Source organism: Larus michahellis, chromosome 1 (genome assembly GCF_964199755.1).
Source record: "Larus michahellis chromosome 1, bLarMic1.1, whole genome shotgun sequence".
NCBI lineage: Eukaryota > Metazoa > Chordata > Aves > Charadriiformes > Laridae > Larus > Larus michahellis.
Genome location: NC_133896.1, coordinates 7,160,301 through 7,180,416, shown reverse-complemented (window position 1 = coordinate 7,180,416; position 20,116 = coordinate 7,160,301). Strand labels below are relative to the sequence as shown.

The 20,116-nt window shown below is 39.8% G+C and overlaps 1 protein-coding gene across 5 annotated transcripts in view; it reads left to right on the top strand.

The window, feature by feature from the left end:
• USP6NL (USP6 N-terminal like) overlaps positions 1–20,116 on the top strand; it is a 128,232-nt gene that overhangs the window by 47,973 nt on the left and 60,143 nt on the right. For 3 of the 5 annotated variants that reach the window (XM_074573277.1, XM_074573278.1, XM_074573274.1), the window contains 2 exons: positions 9,000–9,073; positions 10,435–10,517. In XM_074573277.1, coding sequence (XP_074429378.1) covers positions 9,000–9,073; positions 10,435–10,517 — 157 coding nt within the window. Of the gene's footprint in view, positions 1–1,155; positions 1,359–8,999; positions 9,074–10,434; positions 10,518–20,116 lie in introns of those variants that run through there. The other 2 variants (XM_074573275.1, XM_074573279.1) reach the window with 2 other exon arrangements.

Sequence of the window (20,116 nt, the reverse complement as noted above, 5' to 3'; positions counted from 1 at the left end):
AGGTTGGAAGGAACCTCTGAAGGTCGTCTGGTCCACCCCTCCTGCTTGAGCAGGGCCACACAGCTGGTTGCCTAGGACTGTGTCCAGATGGCTTTTGGATATCTCCAAGGGTGGAGAATCCACAACCTTCCTGGGTAACCGGTGCCAGTGCTTGGTCACCCTCACAGTGACAAAGTGTTCCCTGATGTTCAATGAGAGCTTCCAGTGTTTCATTTTATGCCCACTGCCACTGGTCCTGTCACTGGGCACCACTGAAAAGAGCCTGGCTCCATCCTCTTTGTACCCTCCGTTCACGTACTTCTGTCTGTTGATGAGAACCCCTTGAGCCTTCTCTACTCTGGGCTGAACACTCCCACTGATCGTCTTTCTGTTGGCTTCACGAAGAGCTGGAAGCCCACATGAGTCTTCCGAGCCAGGTCTGGCAGCCTGTCTGCTCTGACTTGCTTAGGTTCAGAAATGGAATTGGCTGGCTCCTGGCTGTGAGCGTCACATAGCAGCTGGCATTTTGCTTGAGAGAGCACGTGTAAGGACTAAGATCTATGCAGGAGAATGGCTTGATGTGTCTGTCCCTGAATATTTGACAGGGAGAATTGTTTTTCAGGTTTTGAAGATGCTGACTGTATACCAGCTTTCAAAATGCAGATGAATTCTACCAATATTAAACCTTCAATTTTTATACTTTCACCAATGAAAACATTCTTGTCAACTCCTGACGTCCTAGGTATTTCAAGTCACCAAGTTATCCTGAACAATCAAGGAGTTTTAAATAGAAAATATGTAAAAACTCCACCCTGTACTCTCCGTGCCAGACAGTTACAGAAATCTAATTTTTAGAGTTACTTCATTTCAAGGGTTCTTAAGTAATAAGCCAGAAATAGGGTACTTCAAGCTCCATTTCTAGTAAGTCCTTTAAATAAGATGCTTTTCATGCAGCACTTGGTAAATACCAGTAAGAATTCTTACCCAAGAGCATAACAGTGATGTGTTACAGGAGCTGTGTCCTCTGAGGCTGTTTGTTCAAATCCTCTTGTTTATTATTAGCTGGAACGCAGGGCTGTGGGCCGCGGAGGAGAACACTGCCGTGGTGCCTGCATGACACTTCTTATTAACAAACGGCATCTTTGTTTGAATATCTGCAGCTCGTGTAACTGTAGAGGGGCCCTGCCTTGAAAAAGAAGGAGCACGTGTCAAGTGGCTCGGTCATGTGGAGCAAGTGCAGCAAGTGAAGGAGGAGAACTTCCCCCGTTCAGTTTTGATAAACTGATTTAGAACATGGTCTAGAAATAAACAGATTTACTTCATGAAGACTAAAACAGAGTTTTACAAGGACTGGGCAGAAAATCGCAATCTAAAGTCTGGTAAAATGCTGTTTTGTTTTATGTACTGGTCTTTAATTGTTTATATCAGCTGCTGTTTTACGTCTCTCATTTTGGGCTAGTGATAACTCTGAGTTTTAAATACTTATAGTATTAAGGTAGATAATTATGTTTAATGGTGAGAGAAATGTAGGCCAGTTAATTTCTGGAAATGCTATTTTTCCTCAGGAAGTGTCGCTATGTAAAAGGGATTACTTTTCTAACTGTAACTATTTCACTTTTACGTTAATAGTTCTCTCTACATGAAGTGAAAAATAAAATATAATAATTGATGCTTAATCTTTTCTGTTCAGAGCAGGTTTAATATCTATATGTAGGTGTTTGCCAAGATTTTTTCCTTTTGAACATTGGCTACCCACCACAAAGTACTATTAAGTGTATGTTGAGGCTTTTATTTCATTGTTTGTGGGAATGGACTGGAAGAAAAACAAACAGCTTGGGTATTAAAGGGACTTTCTGATATGACCAGAGACTTACAAAATGTTTTGTTTATTACTCCGATATGTGCTTTGAGATGTGTAGATGCGTAGCAGCTGGTGGTAGTGCCTGCAGACAGGAATTTGTGCCAGTGCAGCTCTTTGTGCAGTGGAATGTGTAATGTGCAAACAAGCAAGAATTTGAGTGAAGTAATGGGAAACAAATTAGCATGTTCCAAGTCTTTTGGGGTTTTTACACTGCTCCGCAGCTGAGGAGGTACTGGTGATAGGTCAAAGAACAAACAATGGAGAAATCTCCTTTTCGGAATTTGGGCTAAGATTACACAGGATGCTATTAGTACACTGACCCTCATCCACACGGAAAGAGGTATTACTTAAATTTATGGCATGTCTGTAAGAAGCAATTTATTATGCTGCTGATAGTACATAAGCACTATAATGTACCTTGTGCCTGCACACTCCTTTGAGACACGTAAAGAATATGCTTAGGATCTTGTAGTACTCACTTTGTGCTACCTTGAGGAGGGAGCTAGTGCTCGGCTGTTGTTACCTTTTCCAGGTGAGGTGCTGTATCTTACTGGGCATTTTCGGGCTGTTTCAGGGAGAATCTCACTAGTGAGCTTGAGTCACAGAATCACAGAACAATAGGGGTTGGAAGGGACCTCTGGAGATCATCTAGTCCAACCCCCTGCCAGAGCAGGGTCACCCAGAGCAGGTTGCACAGGAACGCGTCCAGGTGGGTTTTGAATGTCTCCAGAGAAGGAGACTCCACCACCTCTCTGGGCAGCCTGTGCCAGGGCTCTGCCACCCTCAAAGGAAAGAAGTTCCTTCTCATGTTTAGGTGGAACTTCCTGTGCTCAGGTTTGTGCCCGTTACCTCTTGTCCTGACCCCTAACCCTCACCCCAAAGATCATTCCCATAAACTGTGTGACTAATTTTACGTGGGCTAGAGGTGCACGCTCAGTGGATTGCAGGTGAAAATCGCTTTTTAAAATGCTGTGCCTTACTGTTTTGCAGTTCTGTAGCTGAACAGGATTAGAAGCCATGCAGGATTAGGCAAATAGAGGTCAAAGTACAGATACTTGGTAAACCTCAAAGAGCAGACGCTTTTCTTCTTGTGGGAAAGATGAGCATTTTGCTGTCTTCTGGCAATTCCTCGCTCAGCAGCATCTCAGTTCCGTCAGGCCGTGCGATGAAAACCAGGTGTAACTATGGGCTGTTCGTGTTACAGTCACCTCTCGCCAGGAGCAGCCGAGCTGCTGCCAGGCTGTCACAGGCTGTTCAGCTGCTCCTTGGCCGCTGGAAACACAAGGGATGGTGCTGCCCGTTCCCTCTCATTTGTTTTGAAGAGCTGAGTTACTGCTGAGGCTGCAAGAAGGATCTTCAGTGTTTAGCTTGGTAATTTAAGTTAATACAAAAATACATTATTACCAATTCATTTTCTTCCCTTTTTTGCCTTTCCCCCCTCCTGCCCCTTAAAAAAAACCTGTATTTTAGGTGGGTGATAGGAGGACTTTGGATCAAAGGTTCTCTGGTGCCTGTAGATGGCTACATCTGTAGCTACCGTTTCTCCCTGTGAAATAGAAGGGAGAAGATGGCAGGATTATTTCTTTTTGAGCTGGATCAGATCTGTCATAGTGTAGCTTTGTATCAGTTCCTGGTTTCCTGCAAAAATTTATATCCTCGAAAAAAGAATTTTATTAATAGGTAGAATTTCACTTTTACATCTATTCGTAGGGTGTGTCCTTATTTTCTCTTTAATAGTGTTTATTTTTACTTGGATATATTGTTTTGCTGTTGAATCACGGAATCTTCAGAGTTGGAAGGGACCTCTAGAGATCATCTAGTCAAACTCCCCTGCTAGAGCAGGATTGCCTAAAGCACATCCCTCAGGGCTGCATCCAGGCGGGTCTTGAAAATCTCCAGAGAAGGGGACTCCACAACCTCCCTGGGCAGCCTGGTCCAGTGCTCTGTCACCCTCACCGTAAAGAAGTTTTTCCGTGTATTTGAACGGAACTTCCTATGTTCCAACTTGTGCCCATTGCCCATTGTCCTGTCACCGGCAACCATTGAAAAGAGCCTGGCTCCGTCCTCCTTAAACCCACCCTTTAGATACTTGTAAACATTAATCAGGTCCCCCCTCAACCTTCTCTTCTCCAGGCTAAAGAGTCCCAGCTCTTTCAGCCTTTCCTCATAAGGGAGGTGCTCCAGTCCCATAATCATCTTGGTTGCCCTACGCTGGACTCGCTCCAGTAGTTCCCTGTCCCTCTTGAACTGGGGAGCCCAAAACTGGACACAGTACTCCAGTTGTGGCCTCACCAGTGCAGAGTAGAGGGGGAGAATGACCTCCCTCGACCTACTGGCCACAAAAAATACATCACTTAACGGCAGTTCGTCTATTCCAGTTAGTCTTACGTTCCTTATAGAGCAGAACATTACACATTTTTTCTTTGCATTATGCCTATTAATATTACTAATTCCGCCTCACTTAAACTTACTGCAGTTGCCTTTCTTCCTTAGGATTGGAAGAATCTGGAATTCTGGAAAAGTAAACTGTTCTTCCCGAAATTCCTTGCAAGCTGCAAGATAGTGATAGTTAGAATTGCAGCTGCCTGGTAGGATCTGGGAGTTTCCACTTAGTTTTTAAGTTTGTGTAAGAAGATTGTTTGTTGTCAGCTTTAGGAATTTATTTTAGTTTAGTGTGATGTTTTTCAATTTTTATATCAATTGACTGAACTGGACAGGGGTTTTGACATTAGGAAAAAAAACCCCTCCAGCTTAAAAATGTGGGGTTTTATTTAAAACACGATTACGATGCCTATAGAGACCACCTAATAGTGGACAGCAGGGTAACACCCAGAATTCATCTGTAGATTTGTTCCTAAGTAATGCTGGCATCTCCAGATCATTTATTTCCTCTCTCATAAAATAAGTACTGGAGGCTAATTAGGTTGTCCTTATGTAAGACCAGCTTAATTTTTTGCCTGTGCCACTTATATTTCTTACATACCATCACTGCTTTCTGTTCCTGAAGAAATTGCATCTTTTTCAATTCTTTGATATTTGATGAGGTAGGGAGATACTCTTATTAGTGTGACAAAGGAAGAAAGCTTGTACCGATGCTCGGCAGTGCTTTCCTCTCGCTTTGTGGGGCTGATGGCAGTCTGCAGGTGTCTTAATTTATCAGGCCTGACTCTTTAGCAGTTTAAAATCACTCTGTTGCAAAATGAGACCAGTTCTGGTCCCATCCTTAAGTATCCCTTTCAAAGTTTATGTCCAGCAGTTTACTAGTCGTCTCAGCAGCACTGACAAGCAAGATAATCTGATTTCCAAGTGTAGCAGAAAAGCAGTAATCGGGCTGTTATGCCAGTCCTTTTTCACGTCACCACAGATTGGGATTTACTGTTTGATTTTCTGACTGTAGTGATGCTTCAATTCCTTTGAATGCTGCTTTCCAAACTTAAAAACTTGTAATATTTGTAAATATAGAAAACAGGTCAGCGTGATTAGGGTAAAATACTCTCTAATGGGGAGTGTTTTGTGTATCAGGCCAACTGTTCAGAAAATTTTGTTCCTGACCTATTTTTTGTGTGTGTGTGATTTACCTTCCTCAAAACCTAGATGTGTGACACTGCTGCTTGGCAGGGTTTTAAGCACGCTCCCTGTGCCTTGTAAACCTGACCAGGTTTGGGGGGGACTTATGTTCGCTGTTTAGTATGCTGTGGTTGGCACATTTTATCATCATTGATTATATGTTGTTGTTTGGGCTTTTTTTTTTCAGGTTGTTGACAATATATTTCCTCAGTTTTTAGTCAGAATCGGTTCTCTGTACTAGTTAACTGGCTATATATTAATGTCAACCTCGTTGGAGATTGCGTTGTTTCTGGTATAAAGTGGTGTTGACCATCTGTAATGCTAACTTTTAATTAGAAAATGTAATCATACTACTTTTTTCACATCTTTAACTGCTTTCAGTGAGATAAGGCTTACTGAATAAAACTGTTAAGACTTTAGAATACCAGACACTTGTCTTTAGTTTTGTAGTGATGTATTTTTGTGCCTAGGAAGATATTTCATGAAGAATTTGCTATATTTAGCTTTTACTTTATCAGGAATCGTTGTGTAATTTCTAACTTGGAGATATTTAAATAATTTCTCTTATAAGAAAAATCATATTTTATGCTTATCTCCTGAAATATAACCTCTTGTCCCCTTCTCAAGCTGTTTTCTGAGTTTTTGGTATGGATAGATTAACGTAACATTAAACTATCTCAGTGCAGCTAGAAGGTTAAGATGATTCTGGCAGAAAGTGAAGAGGATTACTTTAAAGGCAATGAATATGATAATTTCCACACTAAGTGTAATTGAGTTGTCATGAGGCACAGAACATGCCAAACTTTGATTCACATGTTAGGTATGCAGAGGAAAGGAAGGTAAGCCATGGCCACCTTTTCAGTGTAAATCGGGACTCAGTTTCTAGTGCACATACAGTTTCGCATTGCTTTAAGAAAACGTTTAAACTTTGTTTCAGCTGCTGCCATTTATTCCATCTGTGGTGTTGAAGAGTTGTGCGTGTCCTTCTGAGTATATTTTTAAATACCAGTAGTAATCTATTTTTTAATTACGTTAATAAAAAATGCATTGACTATTTACTACTTCAGTGTATTGACTACAGTGTATTACAGTATTGATAGTACTTATTATTCAGCCACACTTTCTCTAATCTAATCTCTCTTTTGCTGGGAAAATGTGAAAGGATTTTTCCCCCATTTCTTGAAGCCCAGCAGCAGTTGTACTTTAAACAAGTCAGCTTTTCCCCCACAACTGTCTGTTGGAGAAGCGAAGATTAGGATTGCTCGGTACTTGAATTCTCTGAAGGAATGTTGGCTTTGAAGCGAGCATAATGTTTGCTTTTTAAAAACCTGTAATTGACCTTCTGTAAAGACTTACTGTAAGCACAGATCTCTCTGTGTCTTACAAAAGAAAGTGCAATTTAATTTTGATTATGGTTCCTTTATTTCTCACTTTGAAAGTAATGCCAAGCTTCATGTACTACTTGTCAGCGTAGATTTGGTAGCTTTAGTGGACGTTGTCAGTTTAGGAGGCATAGTATGTCAACTAGTAAAGGGTAAAAACCAGATTGTTATAATTGTGTTGGGGAATATATAGTCCTTGAATGCACTCAGAGTCGCACAGAATGCAGTCTGTGCCCTTGTGTGGTGAAAGTGCTGGGTAGGGGTCCTAGAAGAAAGCTGCGGTTGGCCTGTAAGAGTTGTGTCTTGGTCAGCATTCACGTAAGTAACTGAGGTAACAGACTCTTGCAATCGCTATAAAACTGCGTCAGAGACAAATGAACTGGAAACCAAACTGCTTTGCGTCTTGCAGTCCTCTTTAAGTTTAGGAATAAAGGTGGATCCAGCACCTGAAGGAACAAGAGGAAAAGCACAGGGCTTGGACAACACCAAAGACTGGGCAATATGAAATGAGTGTACTTCCTTCTCGCCTTAGAGGGAGGAAATTCTTTATCAGTGTTGTGGCAGAGATGCATGGCTTCCTAGTATAGCAGATGTAATTCTGAATGTTTGTTTTTTTTTTTTTTTTCTCTTTGTCAAATAATTGTGTAAATACACGTGTGCTGGTTCTGGTGCACGCTGGAAAAAATGACAAAGCTCAACGTCCTCACTAGTAAATGGGAGTGATACGATTGGCACAATGATGGTGACAAGCAGAAGGGGGTCAGAATAAGGAGAACAAAGTATAACTGCTGGAGATCATAAGTAAAAACTTTAAAGAAGCAGTCAGACTTTCCGTCAGGGCAAGTTTGGTATGAGCTTTGCTGTTACCCAAATGCTGGTGCTTGTGTCTGTGACAGGACGCTGAGGTTCTCTCTGCGTTCTCCTGAAGAGACTTCAAATGAAAACATGCAGAGACCATGCTAAATCTCTAGCAGGTGCCTTAGAAGGCCACCTTGGCACAACTTCTTGTCTAAATACCTGAGAAATATTTAGGTAAATTTTATTAAAGAAAAACTGGGCTTGAACAAATAAATGTGTTAATAATGTCATATGATAGAAAGCTGTAATATGTGATCTGTTTTTTTATTTCGTGGCCCAGATGGTTCATTATGTTACCATGAACTAAATAGGGAAGAAAAACCACATGCCTGGAGTTATTTGTGTAACAGTGTGTGCTTGAAAACTATTTCAGACCTTTTCAAAGCTTTGCTTTATTTAGAGTCCATTGCTTTTTGATAATCGAAACAAATCAACTCTTGAATCTTTCACAAACTTATAACTGATTAAAACTGATTTGCCTCATTGGTTTGAAATCATAATCACATTTGGGATATCGAAGTGCACTAGGCTGTTGAATATTCAAAGCAGCATCTTTCTTACTTTTCCTTTCACGGTGCCCTGTTTACATTTCTGTCCATCTCCTAGAGGTGGTTTCTGCTAAGGGAACCGTGCCAAGGACCCTAATTCAGTTATGTGTGCGGGCTGCTTCGCCTTCTCTCCATCAAACTCGATTTATCGAAACTTTACCGCTGTAGTAAACTCTGCTGATGTCCAGTGCTTACCCACGCATCCGTTTTGTCTTGCATGTCAGCCTTCCTGTTGTCATATCCTCGCGCTTATTCCAGCTCTGGTTTGCCGAAGCTGCAGTTCTGGTACTAACAATTTCTCTCCCTGGTTTCTGAGAAATAAGTCTTAGGCAATTTCTCAGATGAAGTCGTGCAGTATTTCTTCGGCATTCATCAGGATTCTAATCCCTCTCTACAAATCCTGTAAATAGTTCACACTTGTTTTAAACCCGTAGTGTATGTTTAGGCTTTTTTTGACTATGTGGCTGTTTGTGGAATTAGCAAATAGTAGCTTTTACTAACTCTCTTCAGTCTTTCAGTTAGTGGGTTGAGGGGTATTATTTTTTTAACTTTATTTAGTATCTGCTTTGGTGGAAAATTGCGAACGTTTTACACTCAGCAGTTAGGGTATCATCGAATAATTGTATTTTACTCTGAACAGTATTCAAGACATGCACAAAGGTCGTATTTTGCTTTGATACAACTGTTTTGGCATTTCTCCATTCAAGTAGTTCTCTGAAGTCAAAGTTTATTTTCCAAGTATTTCGCTGCAGTTCTTTGTTTGCAAGGGAGAGAATCTGAACACATTACTTTAATTCTCTACAGGTGCAGATGCCGAGCAGGATGCTGCTATCAAACTTGCCCAAGAGCGAGCAGAGATAGTTGCCAAGTATGACAGAGTAAGTGAACTTGATAATAATTTTAAAGACACTGTATAATTAGTCTTAGTAATATGTCTATTTAAAAAAAATGAATCATAGTTACGGCTAACTTCTGTTTCAGATACTCTCTGTAGTACTAATCTGCTGGTTTCATGATACACTGGCCTCTGGGTGAATTAAATTCTCCCTACACGAGGGATGTTCTGGATAATGACTCACTCAACTCATTTTTCAGGTGTATGGCAAGTTGCTTTGGGACTAATTTAAGGCAGCGTAACGTCTTAAGTAATGAAACTAGGGTGTTTCAGGAGGTCCAGTATATCTATAAGATAAGAAGAACTCTTCTTTGACTTTTTATTTAATTTTTGGTTATGGTAATAGAAACGTTTAACTCATTACAGATAACTTAAAAGATGGGTGAACTGCATTGTTTGTCAGATTGTTGTGAGGAACTGAAAAAATACACTAGCCGTACCTTTCTTCTTTTTTTTTTTTTTTTTTTTTTTCCCTTGAACTGGTTGTCAAGTAAAATCCTGGCACAGAGTATGCTTAGAATGCCTACGCCGTATTTACATATTCTTGTAACAGTTATGGATTTTGTAAGTGTCGTTGGAGTACTGGGCAGTAGACTTGTTTGTAGAGTTCATGAAATGTTTTACATGCTAGACTTAGTGGTGGTTTACACGGTGGGCACTTAAGTGAGTTGCTGTGTTTTTTTAATAAGGAAAAAAAACGAGGCGTGTGGTTTGTGTTCTGAGTGGTGGCCTCTCTTCACACCCAGTAACCTGCGCATAGCCCGTATCAGAAGAATGCATAGCTGAAATATACTTAAATTTCTCCAAGTCTTATGAAAATTGGCAACTGGAGTAGAAGAGAACGTGCATGAGTGCTTCACTAAGGGAAAACTCAGTATTGCGTTCTGTTTGACCACTGCTGGAAGTCAGCATGGATGTGAGCCTCGAGAGTGTCCGCAGCATGTGCTGTTGCCAGGTGATGGTTCAGGAAAGATGGTCTATGGAAGTAAAACAAGTGGAGGCCACTGAGTGGGAACCTTGGTGGACTGTTGAGGAGATTAACAACAGATGTGAGATTGTGACGGGTCTGTGGTTGAAATCAGTGGTTGAAATTTATTCTGTGTATAGCAGTGACTAAAAGAGGTTTCCTGTGATGAAAATATTGATTGTAGGGGTTGGAAGAGGTGTGCTACCCTCCTTTTCCTTGGTTGGTCAGTTTAGAACTAGTGTTCTCCTCCCCCTCCTCTACCCTGCTGCCAGTGTGTCCCAGAGATTATGCTTTGAGTGGTTGAATCCTGTCTTCTGTGTCTTAGCTTATTGTGTCATAAAACTTAATTTGGCTCTTTTTTCTTTCCTTCCCTTTAGGGACGGGAGGGTGCGCAGATTGAACCGTGGGAAGATGCTGACTATCGTCTTTACAAAGTCACAGATAGATTTGGGTTTCTACAGTAAGTAGCAAGCTTGAAAAGAAAATAGTATGAAGACTTTACTACTATGACTATTAATGCATTTTATTGTATTATAACATAATGTTATTGTGTATTGCCTATTTGGTGGAAGTAGTATTATGCCTTTTAATAGATCTGGAAACTGCAGTGTAAGTTTTAGGTAATCTTTTACTGTGTTTTTCAATTCCATTCCTAGCTTTTTTAGTTCTGTAACTTGATTCTGTGTAGGGAGTGAAATATTTTTGAGTATTTTATTTGGGAATGAAAATCAATAGTCTACAAAAAAGCTATTTCAAGCTCAATTAAATTGAAGATAAATTTTGGGTTTAAGTAAGTGTGTTATATATAAACAAACTTGAAGTTCTTGGAAGGATTTAAAAAAAAATTATTATAATGATCTTTAAAAAAATCACAACATATTTATGGTTACATCCCAATCCTTCAAAGATAAATCTCATTTAATTTCATATATTGAGTAGCCTTACTGAAGTCTCTGCTGATCTGGGACCTAATGTTGCATCATAAAGTCAAGTCAGAAAATACCAGAATCCAGTCACGTACCACCTTTGTAACAATCTGTGTCTTTTTGGCAAACGAAGATGAGAGTATGAAATTGTATTAGGACTTTTGTGGTTGGCAGATGGAAATACCCAACTTGCGGGGAAACTGAACACAGGCGGACTTGCTGCTTTTGATAATATCCAGTCAAGACTCTCTGCCATTATTGATGTTTGGCATTTATGTTTGAATACAAGAAGTGCAAGTAAAATAAAAAAAAACCCAAAACAGTGATGAGTGGAAAACTTAGTAATAACTATGGACTTTTATAGTATTACAGGGGTTGGGGGATGTTTTGGTTTTGGGGCATTTCCCCTTCCCCCTCTTCCTTCTATTTTGTAATGCCATTGGTTTTATAAACTGTCAGTTAAAACAACTGTCTTTACCTGTAGGCTGTCTTTGCCTCATCAGGGTGAGTTAATCTGGTGTATGACCTCCAAACGGCTCTATTTTACACAGAGAGGTCTTTGTGTTGCTAAACTACAGCTGCAAGAGCAGGTGTCTGGTTTTGCAGCTGCAGTTGTAGGCATTCTTAACGGAGAATGGAGGTCAGAATTATTTCTGGTGCAAACGTAATTGAAGCGGCTGCTAAGTTCACCACTGACTTCAATGGGAATTGAATCACGCACCTTTAGATTTGCAGGTGCATTATTGATTTTGGTATCCTTATGAACTCCTGAACTTTTCCTGTTACTTGTATTGTGATATTTGCCTTTTTATACATTAGGCATGGAAGAATATTATTCATGTCTGCTGCAGTTGCTGCTGCAGTCACTTTTCAGGAGCCTTTTGTGGCTCCAATGCCACAGTATATTTGAGGTGTAGTTATGGAGGTGGTGCTTGGCAAATCACCATGTGCCAGTTTCTGTACTGCTGTAGCTGTAACTTAAAACTGCTGTGGGTATCCTCACATCACACTGCAGTCCTCCTTGTGGTGTGGTAGGGTAGATGGACCTTAGTCATTAGACCATACTTCCTTTCTAGTAACGTCTTTAGTCACCAGTGCAAAGTCTCTATGCAGAATTCATTCTCTGCGTAGTCAACTTCAAGGGATGAAATCTGAAAGATTTATAACACACGAGCGCTGCACAAACTGACAATGTATGTAGATACTTTGTCTCTTCACTAATTGTCTGATATGTGTTGCTCACATGCTAATGATGTCTCGCTGTAAGGCAGATTTCACCTGAGAGTGCCATCAAGGCTGCTTTATGATTCTTTAAAGAAAATTCATTGCAAATGACATTTATATTTTCCTGAGAAATAAAATCTTGCCTAATAGGAGAAATATAATTAGGATAAGCACATCAACTGCCTTTCCCTGAAAAGACAATTTATATTGCACTATAGATTTTAACTATGGTCTGGGTTCATGTAAACTGCAATACTGAGCCTGTGCAATGTGCTGTTTCTGAAAGGAACTCCTATTCCTACAAGGATTTGAAACTAAGCGGTATGTACCAAAAGCTTCAAACAGTTGCTTTAATGGTTGTCCTCCATAAAACCCGCAAGACCCATAGTTCCCTGGGACCCATCTATCAGGTGTTCACAGTGTGAATTAACAAATCAGGCCAATGCACATTGAAAACTGAAAGTCTGCAGACAGTATCAAACTTAATTTTGATCTCTAATTGAGATCTGCAATGATTTGTAATCTTGTTTACTCTGGCATCTTAAAATACTAAGTAGCTGAAAAATGTCTTTTGTATCAGAAGGCTGCTGGATGTGGGGAACCTGATGGAAAATTAGAGTTTGTTTGCTCAAGTACAAATAGGCCTTGATTACTATTGGTAGTTCATAAACTTCTCTTTCTCCTTGGCTGCGTCCTATCTGCTGCTTTCCTTGGTTCCGCAAAGGTGCATTCAAAGTTCAGCTGATTGCTGATAGGACAGAAAAGATAAGTTTGATGGGATGAAGCACTCAAGCTGCCTGTGTAACTTGCCACCAAGAAGAAGATGAGAGAAAGTAACGGCTAGAGACTTTTCAAGAGTAGCTTCAGTCTAGATCTATGATTCTACTGGTGTCTCAGTGTCCTTATTTGTGTGTCAAAATGGGAATTAGTAAACTTGGAGAACCTGAAGACACTTACACTTCTATTGTCTTCCTGCCATACCAATAGAAGTGGGTAAAACTGTTTAGATTTTCTTCGGAGAACATACCGAGTAGCAGAGGGAAGGTGCCTTTTTATGTAACAGTGTAGAAATTGCTAGTGATGGGAAACAGATATGACATTTCCCTTCAGGTGAGATATCTCACCTTAAGGCTAACATTCCTTTGAGACCCACAGTTGAAATAGCTGTTGGGCAGCTTTGGTTGATTCTAATTGTTGTTGTAGTATTTATTGTTCACAGTAGTTAAGACCGTCTTTACCTAGCACTGTCTTGAATTTTTAATAGCTGCTGTCTTAAGAACACAGTTCAGTTTAGTTGCTGTAGTAGTGTTTTTGTTTTGCAATTCTGTAAATGAATATGGAAGTTCTAGTTGACCTTGGATGTTAAAAGGAAATTGTTGTGGACAGGTTATTAAAATAGCTATTTAAAACAAAAAAGCTGAGTTCATACCTAATGAATTTAGGGAACAAGAAAGTAAGTTCAGTCATAAATACCAAAGCATTATCATAATGAGACTTGTTTGAAATGAATAAAGAAAAGTTTTAGATGGAAGCTGGATTTGAGAAGGTGGTTTCCAGCAAACCACGCCAAGCTGGGAAATAACCCCATGGGCAGCCGAAGGGGTTTGTCACTTGAGATGTTTAAGACCAGTTGTACAAAACAGAATGCACCTACGAGGGGTATGGTTGGTGGGACTGTCTCATCTGTAACGGGTATATTTTCATTAGAGCGGCTTATAAATTGTATATGAGAGGCGCGCACGAACCAGAAAGAGTTAAAGTCTCATTACTGTCTAAAATGTAGAAAACTCGTCCTTATTGTTGTGGCGAGGCTGTAGAAAAGTGGTGGTCATCATGGTTTATTTAAGCCATATGGTGTTGCTGGCAAAATAGTCTCAACTTGGAGTTTTTTTTACATAATTTAATTGATTACCAAACAACAACATTCTGATTGCTCATTTGGGGTGGGGGCGGGGGTGGGGAAAAACATAAAACTTTAATGAACACCTAGGGGGAACACCTCTCTCCCTTCTGCCCCCAGGACCAAATTCCCTTGTTTTTTGCCATGGGTTACCCTTGGCTTATCCCAGTTCCTTTGGTGAGGCAACAGGCAGTGCAGGAGGTCGGGGTCCTGTGTGCAATGGTTTCTTTATGCCTCTCCTGGTTTCTCAGCTTGTTTTCATCTACAGCTCGTTATATCTTACTCGTTTTCTGCTGCCCCAGCATGGGTCACCCACAAGCTGCAGTCCTCTTGGAGACGTCCCTTCCTTGGAGTGATGTGCCTCCTTCTGAGAGAACATCTCCTTCCATGTGTCTCTTCTGCTTGTCCCCACATCTCTTCTATTTCTCCTGCCTCTAGCAGCTGCTGCGCTTTTAAAAATAAGCTTTTCGTAGAGGCATCATGGGTTTCTCCAAGTGATTGAAGTTTTGGCACACGATGGCTTGGTTACAACATCGTCAGAGCCGGCTGGAATAACCGTGACTGGAACAGGGCAGATCATGGCTCCCTCCCATGCAAGTCACCCCTGCAGCCTCTGGCTACTGAAACCCTGCCAGTTCTGCCCAATGCATGTAGTGATGAGACCCACCACTCTGGGTATGGAGTCAAGCACTGGAAAGTCACTGGCACAAAGGAGGCAACTGAGATGTTGGCCAAGGGAGCCAGTGTTTTCTGGACATGTTGGTATCAGAACTCTGTAAACGTGACCACAGTTCCTGGATTCTCTGTTGTACAACCTGAATATGTGTTTGCTTCCTTCTGTAAGGTTGAGGATGTATTCGGAGAGAAATCCTTTCAGTGCACTGTTTTCCAAGGGAAAAAAGGCCATTTCAGAGTCCAGAGGCCTCAAATGACTCTGAGGACATTTGAACTGTCTCTGAGAGAGGCCTCTCTGAGAGGCCTCAAATGACTCTGATGACATTGACATCCCAGAACGGATCAGTTCTGGGAGAGCTACGCTTCGGATGCTGATGTGTCTTCTCGTAGCTGAGAAGGTGCTGCACGTGTGCCACCTGGACCCGATTGATAGCTCTTCATACTTTCCGGTGTAGTATTTCCAGCCGTGCTATGTTAATTTCAATTTGCAAAGCAATACGAGAAAGGTGAAGTAGTATTGGTTCATCTCAATACCTTGTCGTACACTATTAATTTCATTAGCATTGTTCATCTTAATATAGACTCGTTTCTGTCAAGTACTGTTGATCTTCCCCAGTGTCACCTGGTGTAACTTCACTCTTCACCTACATAATGTTTGTCTGGGAGAAACCCATGTCAGGGAGCTCATCTTAGTCGTGAACACAAGAGTCTTGAGAGAATAGACCATTGTATTTCTTACAGGTCCTGTGTGTAACCACTGTGGTTACTTATAATCATAAAAATATGTTTTAAAAAAACCAGGCTGCAACATGCCTACCCAAAAAACTTCAGGCGTGGTCCTTATTCTGTAAATTTTCCAGTAAAATTCCTGCTGGACTCCTGATTTCACATTATAGTGTGGGAATGCTGAACAGTAGGGCTGATGTGAAAAATACCATTCATTTTTAAAAGGAACATTTTTTTCCTCCAGGAAATCTAGCCACCAGAGTTTATATATACAGTCTACCAGTGTTTTGATAAGATCAAATTTTCTTTTCTAGAAGATGCATGCTTGAAACTGTATCTGATGGATAGTTTGTTCCATAGCTGTAGCTGATCGAATTCTAGCAGACCATCTCCAGGGAGCGTGATAGTGCTCAGATAAGCCTTAGTCTATAATATATGACTTTTTCAATCAAGTATTTCGGGAATGGGAGAAATGCCTCAGATCTCCTCACAGATAGCTATAACAAAAACTGTTTCAGCTGTTTGTGGAAATGAAAAAGATGGAATATGTTCGGTATTCATAAAAAAATGAGGGGTTTTTTTGGTGGTTTTTTCCTTTTTTCTTTTTTTTCCTTTTTTTTTTCTCTTCTTCTTGGATACATTTTGTCTCTTTCATAAATGTTGTGTCAAGCTACCTCTTTTTTTTTTCTTCAGATTCAATCCAAAGTTCTCTTTTTATGCTCAGAATACACACATGCACAAACACCAGAATGTTGCAATTAAAAAAAAAAAAAAAACCAAAAAAAACCACAAACCACAAAAAACCCAAACAACAACCCAAAAAACCAAGTAGAAAACAAAAATAAAACCCTTGCCCCAGAAAACTAAACTCCGAACACCCCGCATCCCACAAAAAAAGCAGTTCCTTTCTGTCTTATCTTAGAGCCTGGCTAAATTTTAAAGTAAGTTGTTCTTAATCTTTGTGCTGTGGACTGTTCTTTCATAGAAACTTTGCCTTGTAGATACTTCTATTTGCAGTTTTCCTAGCAGCGGTCAATGATAGGGGAATAATTTCAGGGAAGAAAAAACTAAAGGAATTCCTGAGTGTCTCGAAGCTCATAGCAGGCATTCCAGCAATGCCTTGGGATCTGGGATTTCCCCCTTCCCCCTCCTTGAATTCTCTTGTAGATTTGTTACTGCTTTGGGATGGTTAAAAAAGGCGACTAGAATTAATATGTTAACCCTTGGGTGGTGGCAAGTGCTCTACTACTCCTAGGAACACTTAAAAAAAAAATTTCCTTTATTTTTTAACCCTACAATTTAAATAATAATATCTATATTACTTTGTTTATTTAGAAGTGGCAATTATACGAATTATTTTTATAGTTAAAAAAATTATTAGAGATCTTAAAGCAACAAAAGAAAGCAACAAATCCAAATTGTAGTCAATGTTTTGTAAATAAATAAGAATTTAAGCTTTAACTGAAGATCACTGAACCACATATTTAAACAATATTTTCGGGAATCTACCCTTATATTTATTTTTTTGCGGAACTCTCCATCTAGCTGCAAGGACAAAATGACTTTATTCCTTCCCCTTCCTCCCTGCCCCAAATAATCTTAAGGTTGAATGGTCACAAGAGAGTCGGCTGATTGGGATTTACAAAACAGCCTAAACTTTGTTTGTGCTCCTAAAGTAGGGTAGAAGCTGAAAGCAGCATTTTGCAACTCTAGAGGTCAACACCAATTTCATGGTTAAAGAGCTGGTCCTCTTCTGGGCCTTCCAGCGCCAGGCCAAAAGTCAGAGAGCAGGATAAGGCCTCAGCGTCTCCCTGCGATGGCACAGAAAACTAAAATTTGAGCAAATCTGAACAGGTAGAAGGCACCTTCCTTTGCCTAGGTCTCCACACCGATATGCCCCTCTTCGATATACTGCCAGGTTCTGCGCTTCTTTGTGCTGAACTCTCTAATTCATTGAACAAAATTTCCTCTTGAGTATCATACGTCAGCCGGGATCATTCGTTTGGTACCTGTTAGAACCAGTGATTTCGGTCCTTTACCAGATAGTGACCGAGCAAAAAGTATTGGGGGAAAAAAAATAATAAAAATCCACACCTTTACTTTTTAGCTCGCAATTAGGATTTATATTATCTGGTCTTTTATTAGCAGTATGTGAGAGTATATTCTCATTTGATTCTTTTATTTATCTGTCTGTGTATGTATCTATCGCCCAGCTGTGAAGGAGGCATTCCGTTTTCTTTTATAGGAAAACTTTTTCAGACCGCAGTTGTGCTTTTCTAAGTAAGCAGAAAATAACATTGCTTTTTGAAATTTGGGTCCGGTACAGCTCAAGGCAAAATTTTACTACTCTACATTGGGAAACATAGATTATTACTAATATACGCTGACTAATACATTGCGGAAAGCATTGTAAGTGTTCAGGTCTTAATAGATACAAAGGAGAAATAACAGAAGAAACTACACTTTATTTCCTGTAAGTTTTTAAGAACTTTTTTCTTTCCAGCCTTCATTGATGAATGTTATCAACTGAATTGTCCTGTTAACTTTCAATAATGAGCTGTGAAAATCAGAAACTGCCGTGATATCACTTAGGAAAAAAAAAAAATGCAGCAGTTATTTTAAAGACTTTTTCTCCAACCTGCATAACATGAATTCTTTTCAGGTCTTGTTATTATCAAGGTCTATGTTAACTTGCATTAAAAATTATTATCTTACAGCAATAACCAATATTTTGGTTTTGACCAGGTTTTGTGGTCAAACTTGGATGATTCTGCTTAAACATGTTTTTCTTTTATTACCTGTTCAATAAATGGAAACGGGGGGATGTATGTGCACTGTGGGATCAGCATAGTGAGGTTGCTTGTTTTTTTTATTTTTACTAGTAAAGGAAAAGATGTACAATGGAAGTATTAATGGTAGAAAATACAGACGTGCGTTGTTTTTCCCCTCCCTCCATTCATGAAGCTCTCTTAAAACTTTGGGTTAGATTCTTGTACTAGTCTTACAGTAGCTCAGCGCTGATTTTGATGGAATTGTACCGATTTACAGCAGCTGGGAATCTGACTCTTACTCTTATTCCTTCTCGCATGAATCTGTTAAAGCAGTGAACATGCTTTTAGAATGGTTTGCTAATGCTGGAGATTATTGCGGTGCCAGAGGCGCTTTTCAAATAGCACAGTTTGTTATTCTTTCTTTTGCTGAGATAGAGGCCTACCTGTTCTTCTCCATCAAACTTTACTCTTTAAAAAAAAAAAAAAAGTATTGTATTTTTATTAGCTCTGTAATGCATTTCTGCAGCATGCTGCAAAAACGAGCTCGGGGAGCAAAGAAATGGAGAACTCAGTCAGAATTGTGATATACTCCATCAGATGGCTCCAAATGAAACTATTGATTTTATTTTTTTTTTTCTCCAGTATCATTATTTTGCCCCTAACTTTTTAATAGGGAGCAATATGATGAGCACTAGTTATCCTCACTCTCATTCTGTTTCTTGGTAATTTATACATAGACTTGCTGAAAAACAATCCTTGTCTCGAAAATATTCTTCGTACATTCCTTAGTACTTTCTACAACCTGCCTGTTGAACCACACGTCCAAGAACAATAGCTCTTACACAACTAATCCTGCTGCTTTAAGCAGGTACAGGGGTGAAATCTCTCCAGGTAAGAGTTGGAAGGACTGGTCTCTGAATGTTCTTGGCAGCAAAAACAGTTACGCCGAGACGCCAAAAGTTTTGGGTAATAGAAATTAAAGAAAGGAGCAGGGTGGCTGTAATTCGGTAATAATCAAACCAGTGTTCAAGGAATAGGGATTTTTATATAACTTTCGTTTCAAATTTTAATAGAAAAGCCTGCACATCAAAGCTTAAGCAAAGAGTGCTAAGGTTGCAGGGAGGGTTGCAAACTTATCGTTCATAGTGACACACAACCACTACCCTTGATTTTGTAGGCACAGTAAGCATTGCCAAACGCATTAAGCGATAAGATGATGTGCTAAAACAGCAATGAAATTATTCTTAACAGTTCAATTGTAAACATAAATCTTACTGCATTTTATGTATTGTGGTCGTTCGTTAGGGACTTGCTGTCATTTTCCTCTCCCCCTCTTTTTTCCTCGGCTTTGTGAGACAGGGTCGGACCTACTTGTCAGGCGAGTGGCTTAGCTCTCCCCTCCCTCGGGAGGAGAGTGGGCTAAGTTCAGCCTCTTCCAGCTGCCAAAGATAGATCTTTATTTAAAAAATGAAATAAAACTCACGTCTCAGATGTTAGAGAAGAGTTGTGTTTCTCTTAATTCCTTTTTTTACTAAATATATGAATGTGCCTGATTTTGACTGTGTAGAATTTTTCATTATAAAGATTTACTATGAAAATGCCACTGTGGTCTTGCATTGCGGGCGATGGATTCTGCCCTCTAATACGCGATACGTTTCCCTGGACTGATTTTGCTCTGAAGTATTCATTGCTAATCAATGTACTGAGGAACTGCTGTTTAAAAAAAAAAAAAACAACCCACAAATTTCAGCTCTATTTAATGTTCCTTCCTTTTGCCCTAATGCACACTGAGGATATTATTATTTTTATTTAAGGAGAGAAATGGAAGTTTTCTTGG